General features: G+C 34.7%; 2 protein-coding genes and 1 pseudogene across 4 annotated transcripts; 1 reads left to right on the forward strand and 2 right to left on the reverse strand.

Annotated features, from left to right (window-relative positions):
- Positions 1-128: 128 nt before the first annotated feature.
- On the reverse strand, positions 129-2,864 carry LOC140984651 (uncharacterized; annotated as a pseudogene).
- A 34-nt stretch (positions 2,865-2,898) lies between these two features.
- LOC140985142 (uncharacterized) lies at positions 2,899-9,745 on the reverse strand. Its single transcript, XM_073452903.1, has 9 exons — positions 9,534-9,745; positions 9,083-9,163; positions 8,876-8,996; positions 8,671-8,765; positions 7,202-7,273; positions 5,284-5,577; positions 5,088-5,196; positions 3,547-3,733; positions 2,899-3,396 (listed from the first exon to the last, which is right to left on the reverse strand). Exons 1-9 carry the CDS (start codon positions 9,555-9,557, stop codon positions 3,309-3,311), a joined length of 1,071 nt encoding a protein of 356 aa, XP_073309004.1. The 5' UTR covers positions 9,558-9,745; the 3' UTR covers positions 2,899-3,308.
- Positions 9,746-10,874: 1,129 nt separating this feature from the next.
- On the forward strand, positions 10,875-14,913 carry LOC140984782 (mitotic checkpoint protein BUB3.1). 3 transcript variants are annotated; one of them, XM_073452402.1, is made up of 10 exons: positions 10,875-10,941; positions 11,036-11,170; positions 11,279-11,409; positions 11,707-11,789; positions 13,088-13,354; positions 13,543-13,618; positions 13,812-13,892; positions 14,223-14,301; positions 14,407-14,507; positions 14,611-14,913. In XM_073452402.1, exons 2-10 carry the CDS (start codon positions 11,051-11,053, stop codon positions 14,696-14,698), a joined length of 1,026 nt encoding a protein of 341 aa, XP_073308503.1. In that variant the 5' UTR covers positions 10,875-10,941; positions 11,036-11,050; the 3' UTR covers positions 14,699-14,913. The 3 variants fall into 3 exon arrangements, with proteins under 3 accessions (XP_073308503.1, XP_073308505.1, XP_073308502.1); XM_073452404.1 differs by having other exon boundaries at positions 10,931-10,949; XM_073452401.1 differs by lacking the exon at positions 10,875-10,941 and having other exon boundaries at positions 10,956-11,170.
- Positions 14,914-16,205: the final 1,292 nt, after the last annotated feature.

The following is a 16,205-nucleotide window of genomic DNA, read 5'->3' on the forward strand; positions in this document are numbered from 1 at the left end:
GAGTATTATTTTTTATTGTGAATATCAGTAGGGATACCCGTCTCACAGATAAAGATTTGTGAGACCGTCTCACAAAAGACCTACTCATATATATATTTATGTATCATGTGATATTTATTCACAAAATAAATTCAATCGAATTAAGTCGTCGTCGTCTTGGTCATAGTCAGAATTCGGATTGCGTTTTCGAGTATGGGATTTTGAGATCGAGCCCGATGTCCATTCCATTGTAGGCAATTGGAGCGTACATCCATAGATCATCAGAGCTCAAAAGCTGCATGATATTAACAACATTAATCAAGATTTGGAAATCCACAAGCAACTCAAGCTCCAAAAGATTCGAAGACACAAAAAGTTTGATTTCAAAAAATCTAGACAAGAAAATAATGGACTAAATGACTATGTTTGGGGTGTAATAATACCACCTTTGTAAAGTAGAGCGATCGAAACATGACATTTGAGTTGTTGTATAATTTAAAATATTTGGATTGCACCGCTACCACAAGCTATGATTTTTAGTGAAGCGGCAAACAGTCGGTCTATAATTGATATCAAATTCAATGTGACAGGTTCAATTCTTATGTGTCTCATATATTGTGAGATAGATTGTTGGGATGCAATAACTACCATGTGCGGTGTTTGAATTGTTGTACGATTTAAAAAGATTTGCGATACACATTTAACACCAGCTATAACTTTTGGTAAAACGACAAAAGGTTGGTCTTATGTACTAAAGTTATATCGTCACCACAGGAGGTAAAGGTTCTGAAATGTATGAACATTTGAAGTGATTTGACATGGTTCCAGAAAAGAAGGGGAGGAAAGGGTTCTTCTCTAACCAATTCAGTTATGGAACCAAAGGAAAACTATAATGGTGTAAATTATTATAAAGCGTGACTTTTGCAGGTTCCCATCTTATTGATTTCTTTATTGGTCCTCCAAATTAAAATACAGGTTTCTTTCATGCTGACATCAATTTAGACCTGCATGCCAAATTGTACACATCTCCCTAACTCTCATTTCCAGTAGAACAATTCTTACCTTAATCTGAAGTTGCAAAAACTTTACATATTGGACAGCCTCTTCAAGCATTGTGCTGATGTCAACCTATCAAAACCAAGGATGGTCATCACATGATTATCAGATTCCCCTTCCAAATTACACGTAAAAATTACAAGGGCGACCCGATTCAACCGAGCTTACCTTGGTTCCTCTAGGGACAAGGCCCTGCAAGATTCTCAATCTCTCATTTATTCTCTCTCTTCTTTTCTTCAAAATTGTGAAAAGATTATCATTAGCAAAACATATGATTGGATTACAATCTAAATATGCTAAATAATTATGATACTTTGAAGATAATTACCCTAGCATAGAGGCTCTGAGGATCAGTTGCTGAACCCCTACTGGCTCGTGTCTTTCCGTTTGAGTTTTGAACTCGATCACACTTTGGGATTAAAGTTGAAGTCACCCCATGAGTATGCTCAAGCGGAGCAATGGACTAATCCTCCGAGCACCAGCTGTTAGTGCGCTGCTTTAAAGTTGCAGTACTGGTATTATCATTGTAGTTGTTTTCATGATGATTGTCGTCTAGCTTCGGGAACTTCTTGAATCTTATGCTCATGTTACTTTGATCCCGAATGGCATGAGAAGACATATAAGAAATCGGTAGTTTTAATCCCAATCACTCATCAAATAAAAAATGTGACAGATAAAACCTACTTCAGTTCTTGCTTCTCCCGGAAGTCGTGACCTTTTCTTGCACATCTCTGAAGGGACACCGAATTTATCTTCATTAATCGGTTCCGGCACCGGGTCATTACTGACCTCCCAGTCTAAGAAGCCGTCAGCTTCCATCACATTGTTAGAAAGAAAACAAACTCGGGAGCCATTGTTCTTAGTCTCCGTCATAGAATAATCCATGGTCATTAAACTGTTGTTGGACACAAAAAATTGTTGAGAGGCACAGAAGTAGTAATTGTCATGACTTATAGAGGGGAAAAAGATAGCAGTGTCTTAGTTATAATTAGTATTCCCTATTGAAAAAGAATGTGTGATAGCATTTTCGTGTGATGAGTACATCGTACTTTCATCAACCTCAACCGATTTGTCGTTGCAGTAGGAAGCAGGCGAAACAAAACTACTTGGCATCTCGTTTGGAAGCGAACAGTTACCAAGCAATTGTGCCACAAAATCCGCCTCCTCGCAGCAGAGTCCATTGAAGGAGCTCCATTGCCCTTCAATGTACTTTAAATTATGTCAACCAATTTCTGTATTAGTTTTGGATCAATAATATTCTATTTAAAATCATAATCCCCAATATAATATGTTAATAATATTATAATAATTTTTTTAAAAAATACTTATTAAAATAATTGAATCGTGTGGATGTCATTTTGTCGTTCTCTCTTACAATATTGATCGGAACAAGAAAAATCCAGACAATTCGAATCAAAATATTTTCGGAGTGAAGAGAATGTGGCGAGATTCAAGATGAGTTGAGATTTCGAGAGATTTTGTCAGTGTCATCAACATTTCGTCAACTTACGTGATTGAATATCATTCTTTGGATACTTTATATGTATTTTGAGATCCATGTAAAATTCACGTAGATCAAAAGATATAATGGAGAGAACTACACACACAGACTGACACATCCACTTGGGGCACCAGCTACACCTACAGCCACAAGGACCGATGCACAATCATTCACAGCCTCAGCAATCAAACATCAAGCTCAAATTTATCAAGGCAACCTTTTTCATATCTATTATTCTTTATTTGAAATCCGAATCTTATTGACCACAAATTTATCGAGTAAGAGTTCAATAAGTACAATCTATACCCTCATTTTCTGAGTCAACCATCTGTATCTTCAAATCAAGATTTATGACAAATCTCTTATGAAAATGCTCGAATATAATCTCAAACGTGCAGCTACCGATTCAACAAAGAATCCAGTAGTCGCTAGTTAGCTACATGAACTATAAATGAGCTGAAATGAACAATATTGAAAAAACGCGGATAAATTGGAACAATGAAATTGCCTTCAAAATCAAAAAATCAAGTGCAAGTCCAAATAGAGCAAACATGAGAAGGGAGGGATAAATACAATGAATCTCATGGGCACTAGTCCAATCTCTTTAATAATATCTTCTACAACTGAAAAAAACGTACTATCAGTGCTTACAAGTTCCCACGCGAAACAATCGGATTTTGCCCGATAAAAAGCCGCAATCTTTAAAGCAACGTCACTCTAATAAGCAATCAGAAGATCACCAGATTCACTAGCATGAGCTTGTGTAGGTTGATTACTGAGGCTCTTCATCAGGTAACTCTTCATCCAGACCACGTTGAGAAATTCGGTAATATAGAATCCCCATTGTTGTCATGCACGCACTGCACCCAGAACATAAAAAATTATTCTTCGCTTCTTTGTGAGGTTAGATGTGCATAAATTTGTACATGTATTTACCGCTGTATTTAATAGAAAAGGAACAAATGCAACAGATGCTGCAACATGAAACACGAAAGAGTAAGAGATATTACATGATAGCTAAAATTAAGAGGAGTTTCCTTGGATCCATTCTTGTTGGCCTATGATGTCGTACACGGCCTTCAAATGCATCATCTGCATGTGACGCGTCTTTCCGTGGTGGAGCAGTCACTGGTAGAGTTGGCAATGCACTTGACCAGAAAGGCAGCAATGACCGGAGGAACTTGTGGCGAAATGTGCCTGAAATTAAAAATCCAGTAAGTTGGAGTTAAATTTTGGAATTATAAGCGAGTGGAGAGGTCAGACTAACACAAAATATTAGTGGTTCAGGCATAATACCCACATCTACCGATCAGTCGGAAGGATTAAAACTTTGTTATGTTCTCTTGATTTCGAATATAAGAATCAACTCTTCATATGCGTGACAAACTAGGTTGGAACATCAGAAAATACAAGAAATCGCTCTGTGATAATAAAAATGAAATAACCTATATAGCACATTCTTCATTATATCAAAAATATATCTGACACACCAAACTGATTTCCAGCCGTCATCATTAACTTGTATACCAAGATATAATTAAACTGCTTCAGCCGAGACGAACAAGGTTTCCCATTTCAAAATGTGGACCAGCATGTTGATTAGAAATAGACATGAAACAACAATTTTGGTGTATACCATGGCGTCGACTGCACCTATCATGTTAACTTTTATATACACAGAAAGGCCATTGTGCATTTACAGAAGAGAGAGCAAAACCACATAAAATTCAGAAATGAAAGGAATGACGATCACGAAATGTTCTTTACCATTTCACATAAGGTAAATAAATACAGTTTGAATGAAGTAACTTTAACTATATCACATTCAACAATAAAGTCAGATCCCAAAATGTTCATGATGATATTACTAAATGAGGTTCTACAAAATCAAGCAACATTCCCATAGGTACAGTTAATATCAAATACAAAAGATTGTGAAGTAGCATCTATAGCGATTAGCGACAACTAGACTTAAGACTTGGGGATAAAATTTAAATATAAAATAAATGTGTGTGTTCAACAATTAGTCATGGGTTGATTGTTAAGATCATATATAACATTCTTTTGTGACCTTCGACTTTGTTGACCTATTTTGATAGATGAAATAGAGGGCTAATGAGAGAGAACCTCGAATATTGTTCACACACTTTGTTGAGAGAATTTTCTGGTTGACATTTTATCCCCAACTTCTGCCATATAAATACAAACTGACCTAATCTTAATCTAAACTGAAAAGTTTCAAGCTAAAAGGCAAAAGAGTTCCCTGTTGACCTAGGACTTAATCCCTTGTGTATAGAGCACATGGGATATTATCTTTTCTTAAAAAAAACAAAAAACAAAACCAACTAGATAATCTGCAGAATATCGTTAGATTTCCTAACATCTTTTGACTTGATCAAAGCCCATGCCAATTTAACTTCATGTGTAGCAAGGACTGGATGAAACTTTCTGCATGGGCAAGCAGAAATACTTCCTTCCGCTAACTGATTAGCATTTCTACTCGAAAGCAACAAAAAAAAAAGGAAAGAAACAATAATTAAAGACTCATCACCTCTTCGAGTGTACTTCTTCCTGTTAGCATCTTCATCATCAGCAAAATACGAGGACTCAGAATTCTGCCTTTCAGCTTGCAGTGCACTCTTCCGCGTGGTTGCACCAGGCTGGGTGACGGAAAGGTGCAAGAAACCAGTAAGAGAACACAATAACAAACATCGAATGCTATTAAAGAGAAAAATAAGACATCTTACACCAGAAGGGCTCGTGCTTTTCATGAAGCTGGATTCATTATTAGGCAAAGATGATGCTGCTGAGCTAGGTTCATCTATCTCCACAATGTCTAAACTTGAAGGTCTCGCATAGCCTGTTGCCATAGAAGCTGCATTTTCTCCAACAGATGGCAAAACACCACCAGGGTATTCTCCACCTCCAGCAGCAGAGGCATGCGACAGTGGTTCTGAAGTAAAGGCAGGTGGAGGACTTCGAGACTCTGTTCCATGCAATGAAACTGGATGATTCCCAAACAAGTTCTTCTCCAAACCAGTCTGAAAACAGAGGACATGCTCAAGTATCAGAGGGACAGAGAAACTTCCCAATCCCAATACCCACACACATACACACTCACTGATTTTTAAGATAAAAATAAAGATAATAAGACCACTTTATCTTTTATTTTTATATAATTGATTTTGACTCCATCAAGAAAATAAAACTATTTACAGTTCTAAAATTAAATATGTTCTGAGAGAGAAGATTCATGTAAGGTTTCATCACATTAAGTCATGTCCTTGGTAAAACTAAAAAATCGAAATAAAAACATGAATATGATTCAAGTTTTGAAAAAAATAATCCACATAAATTTCACATTGGTACTAATTTGCGTTATTATGCTATTTATTTTAATGTATCGTATAAATGCAACATAAAAAGTTTAATATTTGTTTCAAGAGACAATTATCAAACATCTTTGTATCAAATGTCTCGCTCTAGAGAACCATTTTTATGTTTTTTGATGAGTATATTGCTTCATTTTGCTCAATCTACCAATCTGCATTTAATTCAGTTTATTTATTGGATCCACAAAATCAACTAAATAATTCATGTTAACCTATATTTTGACGATTATTTTATAAATTTAAATGGGTTTACAAGCCAACCTCGGGAATAGACAAGATAGGAAAGATCATATGTATAAATGAGTACGACTATTTGTTGGCCTCAATCATGTATTTTTTTTTTTAAAGCTCACTCATCTTTTACTTGTAGCCAATGCATCTGTGAAAAAATGTCATAATGATTATGAAGAGTTTATATGCTTGATTGAATTAAAGATCTTTTGATGCATTATTGATTGGTCACTTTCATTAAAAACTGCATTTTTGATTATCCACAAATTTTACGATGGGTTAGGAACAAAATCAAATTACGTAGACATTTGTCCCCCCTACTGCCGCGGTGCTGACAACACCCCTTCTCACTAACACTAAGAAACATCACCAACAAGATCATCTTGTGATTGGAAATTATAATAAAATAGAAATGAGCACATCAAAGAGAACATAGAGGAAGAGGATGGCCAGAAGACAAGAAATTCAGCTTTGTGCAACCTAATAACAAGTCAGACTGTCATATGCCACAGAATCGAGAGTGAGCAGAGAACTTAAAGAGGAAAAAACTGAATATTTTTAGAGTGGTAGTGTGATATTGTATGTCCAATATTTTTTCAGATAAGAAGTTATCTTTACATACTCAAGTTGCAAGGTTCATGAATCCTTCTCAGCTTGCCTTCTCGTTTTGTTAGGTACAAAAATGGAAAACAACACACACACACACAAATAGAATTGTCCCGCTAAAATCCAACTACCCTTATTAAAAATTTCAAGTTCCTCTTCCAACATGTAATGAGCCATTCATTACTAAGCACAAACCTCCACATAAATATTCCCACATAAATACATCGTTCAATTGAATAACAAATGCAAGAATCACATAATGATCTGGTTTTGTGCCATTTTCCAAACATTATATTCCAATAAAATAGGAAACCTCGTGGCATGAATAAATTTATTTTTCCAAAGCATTGATTAGGTTGGTAGCTGTTCATAAGACAAGTTTAAGCAACAATATAATGTGCACTCTGTTATAATATATATAAGAGTAACATTTTACCTGCATGATAGCTTCTTTTAGTTTTGAATGAAGACGTGATCCAGAATCCTTGATACTTTTCGGCGGCCATATCTACAAACAATCAGGCATAATTCACAAGATAGAAACACACACCAGCAAACAAACAGTGATACTAATGTAAGCAAAACTCAAAGGCCATCATGTTAGACAGATGCCTGTGACGGAAGAATCCAATCTCATTGTTGGTTTAGAATAACCAGAGCTTCGTCTCATATCCAGTTGAACTAGAATAATCCATCCAAGGTAATCATGGTTACATTTTTTCCAATACAAACATAGTTTATAAGCTGACGCCAATGATGTGACCATTTTATCTCTCGAGTTTGGGATACCCATTATTCAGTTAATAGGGCAAAATATAGCCTTGATCAATTTTAATATGGCTATATAAGTATGAAAGACAAATTGCTTACATGTAAAAGAACTAAGTTGAATGACTGCATCAATACACATGTTTCACTCAAACATCCCAAAATTCATTGGGAAAACAAAGTACAACGCAGTCTCCAACTCCACTAAACTTGTACTCTCACTTTATTTTTAAATCTGTCTTAAAACATGGCAAATTAACTTTATATTGGGTAAAGATGGTTACAACTTGTTGAATCTCTGGTAAGGCATGGGAGAATATAGCACAACAAACAAGTTTTCCAACTTTTTTTTATAACAAATTTAGGCTACAATAGAAGTCGTAATTTGCAGCACAATCAAGGTCCTCTGATTAGATACACCTTCCTCTTGTTATACCTATACTATCCTATTAAGCCTGAACCTCTTACACTGACTACCTAAGGGCTTGGGGTAATGGTGTGAGGTTTTTTATTTAATACCAAATATATATTTATCTCATTTAATATTACATATTTTTTTTAAAAAAAAAACTATTTTTTATTGTAAATTCACTAATGCATGAAATTATCTCAATCTTATCCAAATTTTATTCAAGAATAAATGATCATATCACCCCTCGTCCAATATACTATAGACACCATACACTTTTCTAAAAAAATATTATAAAAAATTAATTTATATAGTTTTAAATTTTAATTTTAATATAATCTGTTAAATTTTACATTTAAATTACTGAACACAAAAAAAAATGTATATGCGCACATTGCATGTCAAGAGGTACTAGTAAAGCTCAACACCGAAGACCTTAATCTAAAACTCAGAATTTTTTGTAAGAAGTTCATCATCAACATCCTGACCATCATGCTGATAGATCAAAGTTAAACAAGAAGACAAGCCTCGTACAGTATGGAGTTGCACGGCACTAACAGCTGGTCTCCGTGATATGGGTCAGAAAAGATTAAGAATTATAGCCATCTCTATGACATAGAACAATCAAATGCCAGGAACAACTTTGTTCCATCAATATGTTTAAATGGATCATGAAAACAAGGTAACAAGACAATGAGAAATGACACTGTTTTCTGGGCAGAACTTACAGAAATTGAACAGGCAGAACAAATATATCCAGCAGGGGCAGTGTGTGGAGGAAAACTTTTAATGTGTTTGACTAAGCAGCTTGTGTGGATAACATCTGCAAAATGTAATAATGGGTTAGGTGAGAAGAACGATTTGAAACGATTGCTCAAAATTCAAACTGAAAGCAAAAATAAAATTGGTAAATTACCAAGCAGGTTCACTTACGCAAACAACCCAATCGAGTAGTCTGAGAGTCAGCTCCTTCTTCAACCACAGCTTGACAATAGCAGCATTTAGGAGGCCAGTCATACTCACCATCGATTACCCAATCAGAGTAAGTCCTCACCTAAGATGTAAAAGCAAAATTTCCTTTCTAGTTTATTCAAAAGACAGGCATCTGAGCAATGAAAGCATCGACTGGAATGATCATACCACACAAATTTGGTGCTCCGGAAAGCATATACATTCTCCACAAACGGGCACCTTATGGACGAAGCAATACAACTTGGTCGCCTAAAACCCAGATTATACAGAATGCATTGTCATTATTGCATTCAAGGAAAACTAATAAATCAAATGAGCAATGGAGATACAGAATTCCACGGCAATCAGAGAGTAGTTAAACAGGCCAATTGACTGTATCGCACCATACCACTAGCATAACCAAAATCCTAAATTGGAGAGTTTTATTCAATTTACAAATCATCTAGCGCTCACAAACCCACGTCGTTAAGAAACTAGCCAATAAAAAAAAACTCCGTAAAAGATAATTCAAAGTTCGATCCGATCTAAATTCAGCCAAATGCATGCCTTACTTTTCACCAACATTTAATTTGAAATTAAACACTAATAACATACACCGATGCGTGCATAGATACAGTACCTTGCGGCATTTGCAGACCACCATCGCATGGAGTGGCTAAGAAACCGAGGATTTCAAGATCGAGATCTCAGAAGCAACTGTTACAGTTTCAGAGACTTCCAATCCGTATGAATTTAGCTGAGCCGGGAGAAAATAAGATCATCAGATTTTCCGGTGATTAATTTGTTTTTTCCAGTTTCTGTCAGTTGGATGCTCCATCCTCTCGAGTCGGTTGTTTTTGTGTGAGATCGTTCTACATTGTCAGGCCCATTTAGGCTTTATTGGGCTGCAAACATTTTAGATCCATTTTTATTTTTAATGCTACATTTGTATGTCATTGTCATAACATTGATATTTGTTTGTTTATGATATCTAGTTTAGAACAATTATATTATGTTTAACAATAATTATTATTATTATACTGATGTAGTGACGTACGCGATGCATATTTGTACAATATTTTTTTTATAGTTCATATGGTTTATTTTTAATGTAGATCAAAATGTAATTATAAAAAATAGTGAAGGACTACAGTATAATTTTAATATATAAATTTTAAAAAAAAAGAAATAGAAAAAGAAAATTAAAAAAAAAGATCAAAGTGAGAATTGAACCTATAATTTGATGCTTAAGAAAAAATACTTTATCTGCTAAGTTACATGTGATAAAGTTTTAATACTTATTAATATATATAATTATTAAAACAGACTATGACACCAAAAGTTAGTTACTTTAAGGGATTCAAACTCAATAATATATTATAGATATATAATTATTAAAACCGACTATGAGAATCCTTGAATCCAGTACATTCTGGGTCTCCACAAGAGGTTACCAAAATTTAGTTACTCTAAGACTTCAAACTTAATAATATGGTATAGATAAATCAAGTCGAACCGAACCGAAGCATGAATAAGTCATCCTAATGTATTTTTCATGAAAAACCAACAATAACTACATTTGTGGTGATTAATCAAAAATATAGTATTTTCTTATACATTTGGAGTATTCAACGAGCGAAATCAAGTATCTGAAACCCCATAATAGGTACTTTATATGTCAAAATAAGTATTTACTAGAAAAAATATATTTTAGATGGAGAAGACCAATGAAATTTTTGAGAATAAAATAATATATTTATCTAAATAATATAAGAGCAAAAATGTAAATTTGGGTTTGTAGGGAGTTAAAACTAAAGTTATGGCATTGTCAGGTACTAATTCTTAAAAAAATATGGCTAGGTACTGAATCTTAATTTAAACTTTGACAGTTCACAAATTTACCATTGATTTTACACAATTATTAATAAAAATTATATTTTTTAGATAAAAATGAATATACCGTGTAAGAATATATTCCTAAATTTTTTGCAATTTCAGTTTCCGAGGTTCAAACGATTAAACGGAAACAGACTACAGAGTATAAATAGGTTCAACAGTTAGAAATTCGAATTCGAATTCCCCATCACTGTCGTTTAATTGTTTCAACTTTCAAAATCCCTAATCTGTAATCTCTCTCTCTAGTGATAGAGGATCATCATGACGGCGGCGCCGCCACCATCGACCGGCCGCGAACTGGCAAACCCTCCGACGGACGGCATTTCCAATCTCCGTTTCTCCAACCACAGCGACCACCTCCTCGTTTCCTCGTGGGACAAGGTTTTGTTCAGCGGTTCTTTGTAACCGACGTGCAATACCTTTAACTGTTGGAATTTTTTGTTTTAAATGCTGGATTTATATATATTTAGATTTTCTGTGGGTCGTCAGACTGTTCGATTGTACGATGCGAGCGCCAATGCTCTGAGAGGAGAGTTTATGCACGGAGGTCCGGTGCTTGATTGTTGTTTCCATGATGATACGTCTGGGTTTAGTGCTTGTGCAGATTTTACTGTTAGAAGGTGATTTCATTTCTGAATTTTCAATTGTTGACCTTTTGGAGATAATAGATTAATTTGGCTAAATATCACTTGGCATGTAGAATTCTGTTTTATTTGTTATCTATCGTTTGGCTTGTAGAACCCTGCTTTCTGTTTCATTCAATTTCATCTAATGAATTATTGGCATCGGTTGACTTGGAGTTCCAAGAAGGCTGAATATGTTCTGCTTGATTTACTGTTCTGTTTAATTATCAGCCTTGTGTTGAGAATATCTGTGATTCAAAGATGCTTATAGTGACTGTGCTTTTTATGCTCCAGGCTTGTATTCAACTACAACAGGGAAGATATTTTAGGGAGGCACGAAGCTCATGTTCGCTGTGTCGAGTATTCTTATGCAACTGGTGGGGCTTCATATAATTTGTTAGTTGCTACTATGTGTAGAACTTCCTTCATAACTCCGATAGAATTCCCTAGTCATTGCCCATTGGTCCTGAGTTTGTTGGACTATTGATGGCTTGAAATGTTGTAATACCAGGAAAACTCTACTGAATAGTCAACTTGGTCTCACTGCTTTATCCTAGGCAGTACTTTAATGTCCATACCTTTAATTCCCCCAGATGCATCTCTTAGTTTAAAAAATCTAAAATTGTCGAAATTCGAAAAAGATGTAATCAGAGGAGACTTATCATGCTTTTCTTTCCTACTTCAAATAGGCCATATATTGGGTTTTGACATTATATCCTTCTAATTGGGAATTACGTGGCTAGTAAATAGGATTATCTAGCTTAGGGATGTAAACAAACCAAATCAAGTCGAATATGACTAAAATTTGAAAGCTTGAATTCAGTTCGAATGAATTCTATTTGGATTTGAGTTCGAGCTCGATTTGAAGTTCGAAAATTTTAAAACTTTTGGCTTGAATTCGGTTAGAATTAAAGCTCGAGTTTGTGTTCGGCTTGAAAGATTCGAACATGTTCGCGAACTATTTGAATTATTGCTCAGAAAAAGCATTCAATGCTCGAAATTTATTTATTTAATATATAATTATATCATATTAATAAAATAAAATACTAAAGCTTACGAGCGGTTCGCGAACCATCGAACAAAATAATTTGGATCGACTCTCAAGTTCGGCTCGAAAAAGTTCAAACATGTTCGAGTTCAGCTCGAATTCGATAAGCTCGAATACAAATCAAATATTTTTCGAAACCTGCTTGAAAAGGTGTAAACGAATTCGTTTACACCCTTAATCTAGCTGAACACATTCATTTTGTTTATATATTTTTTAAGACTTGGTTGAAAGACCTTGAAAAGTGGATCCTTTGATGACTCTAAAAGTCGTGTTTTTTTATATAAAAATATATTTCCTTTACGAAATCATATTTCGAGTTTGCTTCATTTGACCTGTTCAAAAGCTCTAACAATCACTATGGTGGTTTTGCTTATGAACTTGTCCTTTTCAGCCGTAAAAGATTTTCCTGTATGATTTTTTAGTGTGAATTTGGTTTTCTACTCATATATATCAGATATACACAACATTTTCTTATGATAGGTTATTTATTTCCCACCAGTTTGGGACAACGTTGTGAATCCAGTACTTGACTGTTGTATTATTTACACATTACTGTGATCCAGTGTCCCACATACTTGGAGATATTTTTGTTCATTATCTGTAAATATTACTTGCAAATTATTCCAGGCCAAGTTATTACTGGTAGTTGGGACAAAACATTGAAGTGTTGGGATCCTCGAGGTGCAAGTGGTCAGGAACACACACTTGTCAGTACATACTCTCAACCTGAGCGTGTTTATTCTATGTCACTTGTTGGCAATCGATTGGTTGTTGCAACTGCTGGAAGACATGTAAATGTCTATGATCTTCGAAACATGTCTCAACCTGAGCAGCGGAGGGAATCTTCTTTGAAATATCAAACAAGATGTGTTCAGTGCTATCCCAATGGAACAGGTGCTGTTCTTGTCGTACTATATTTTGGGTTCCTGTTATCTATAAGTTCCTCTTGCTTTCTTTCAATCAAGCTTGTTTCATGATAGTTTTGGAACTTCATTTCTGGGGATTACATGAGATCTCACTGAATATGCAATTAATCGACTATGGCAATTGTTTTGCTCACATCTGTTACTTTAGATTTGCAGGTTATGCTCTTAGCTCTGTTGAAGGTCGAGTTGCAATGGAGTTTTTCGATCTCTCTGAGGCTGGTCAATCCAAAAAGTATGTATTATCTCACGCTATTTAGAATGACTTAGATTTTTTTCCTGGTTATAAGTAGATATTCAGAACAATGAAGACAATGTAGCAGAAATGCGTTTGAGCTTCAACATTCCTTTATAATCAGAATCTGTATAGGTGTTTTATTGGCTCGTTGTGAAGAGTAGGCTCCCTTTGTTGATGGTCTGTTTTCCAGGTACGCATTTAAATGTCATCGGAAATCAGAAGCAGGAAGGGATATCGTCTACCCTGTGAATGCCATTGCATTCCACCCTATGTAAGTTATCCTGCAGTTGATCTTTATTCTTTCTGTTCCACCATCTTCAAATCAATTGGTCTTACCTCACATGCTAATGAAAGAAACAACTGCTATGTGCACAAGAATTAAAGGTAGCTGTTCTGTTAGAGGCTAAAGCATTATTGGCTAAGCATTATCAGAAATCCGTATGAAATGGTAGGACTATCATATTGATCTACGTGTCACCATACTTGGAAAGAGTTTGGTTTGAGTTGATTAATCACATAATTGGGATCAATGATGCAATTGTTTGTTCTCCTGCTAGAGACAACTTTCCCACCCATTTCTTACTCCAACATTTAACTGTAGCTATGGCACTTTTGCAACTGGAGGTTGTGATGGTTATGTCAATGTTTGGGATGGAAACAACAAAAAGAGGTTGTATCAGGTAAAAACACAATTACACCTAGTTTTTATACCCTCTGTCTTGAATAGCATCACGATGCTATACGGAAATTAATACTATATTTGTTGCCTCTTGTTTGATATGAAGTACACGAAGTACCCGACAAGCATTGCAGCTTTGTCCTTCAACAGAGATGGAAGACTTTTGGCTGTTGCATCTAGTTATACCTATGAAGAGGGAGATAAACTGTAAGATTGATTTTCAGGCCTCGTTCTCTGTCTTTGTCTCTGTCTCTGTCCGTTTCTTGCTTCGAACATGCTTATCATATCTTTAATTCATGTTGTTTTGCAGCCATGAGCCCGACGCTATATTTGTCCGCAGTGTGAATGAAGTAGAAGTTAAACCAAAGCCAAAAGTGCTACCCAATCCTGCTGCATGAGTGAACCAAGATTCGCTAGTTCTGTGATATTTTTGAACAAGTTTGTATTTGTGGTGATTTTAGCAAACGACCTTTGTTGTTATAATCATTTTCTTTGTTGATTATTCTGAATGATGAGTTGGATTTGTGTGGAAATATTTTAAGACTCGGAATGTCCTCTGTTACAATTAGTTTTATGGTGCAACATGATGCTCTACTGTTAGCATTATCTTCAATTGGCATGTCAGACCGTTTTGTGTCATTTACATGCTCTGCAACAATGCGGACTTTTTTATTAAGGTAAATCCCACTTTACAACAAATTTATTTTTAAAATGAATTTATTTTTAAGTTATGTTCATTCAATACAAACAAAGAAAACAGAACACATTACATTGAAGTTTCCATTCACACAACCCCAGTAATGTGAAAAAAACGAAACACATCACATTACATTCAATTCAATTAAAAAAAAAACACACTGTAAATAAACATGTATTTCAATATGAAAGAGCTTTGTTGATCATAAAAGTATAGGAAATAAATATATTGTGTGTATCAGATTTTTAGTATTGTGGCACAGTGTTGTCAACACGAACACACAACATGCAGCGGAAGTTAATTATAAACACACAAATATAATTTTAATAAATAAAGGACAAGTTTAAATTATGTACAAGTATAAATACTTATTTGTACAATGTCTCATGACAAAAATTCACTAGAAAAATGTGTTAATCGTTTATACAAAACAATACTAGGGAAAATAACAAAACCAAATTCCTTGAACAATCAAGGAATTAAAATGCATCAAAATAAACCAAACTAAAAACTAGATGCATAAACCGAAGTTTCTTAAAACAAATAAAAGAACACTCTTCGATAAACACTCTGCGTCAATGTTGTTCTTCAAGTGTCTTAAACATCAATCAGCAACACGGCATAAACGTAAATCAATCACTCAAATTCTTCAACATGAAAATTATCTTCTATGCATTCGCTGCAAAAGTCTGATGTCCAAACCCCATGAAAAACCCACACAAAAAGCACATGTCCACGGCCGTAAGGCACTCCATATTTATATACAATACTTGACCTAAAAGCAATTCCATAAAAGAGTCCTAGAAAATATGGAAACAAGATTTTTATTAGAGATAAAATATTTTAGAGATAAATATCATATTAAAAAAAATCCTCTAATATCCAGAAATAAATCAAACAAGATCTTATAATCTAGAAAGACAAAATCTTAAATTGATAATATCAATTTACCAAAAAATAATAAAGGAATAAAATATTCCTTTCACAATACATTCAATCAAAACACATGACATTAAAGTTTTCGTTCCACCAAAACGCATTGAACATGTTATATTCAAGTTTCCAAAACACGCGACCTTCAAGTTTCCTTATGAAATCCTTACAAATCAAGTAAATGACATTGTTTTTTTTCCAAATCAACCAAGGCACTCAATCAACACTCTAGAGGTCTTATTTTCCAGTAGAATGTTACTGGCATTTGACATAAC

The sequence above is a fragment of the Primulina huaijiensis genome, chromosome 9 (assembly GCF_012295235.1).
Source record: "Primulina huaijiensis isolate GDHJ02 chromosome 9, ASM1229523v2, whole genome shotgun sequence".
Classification (NCBI taxonomy): Eukaryota; Viridiplantae; Streptophyta; class Magnoliopsida; order Lamiales; family Gesneriaceae; genus Primulina; species Primulina huaijiensis.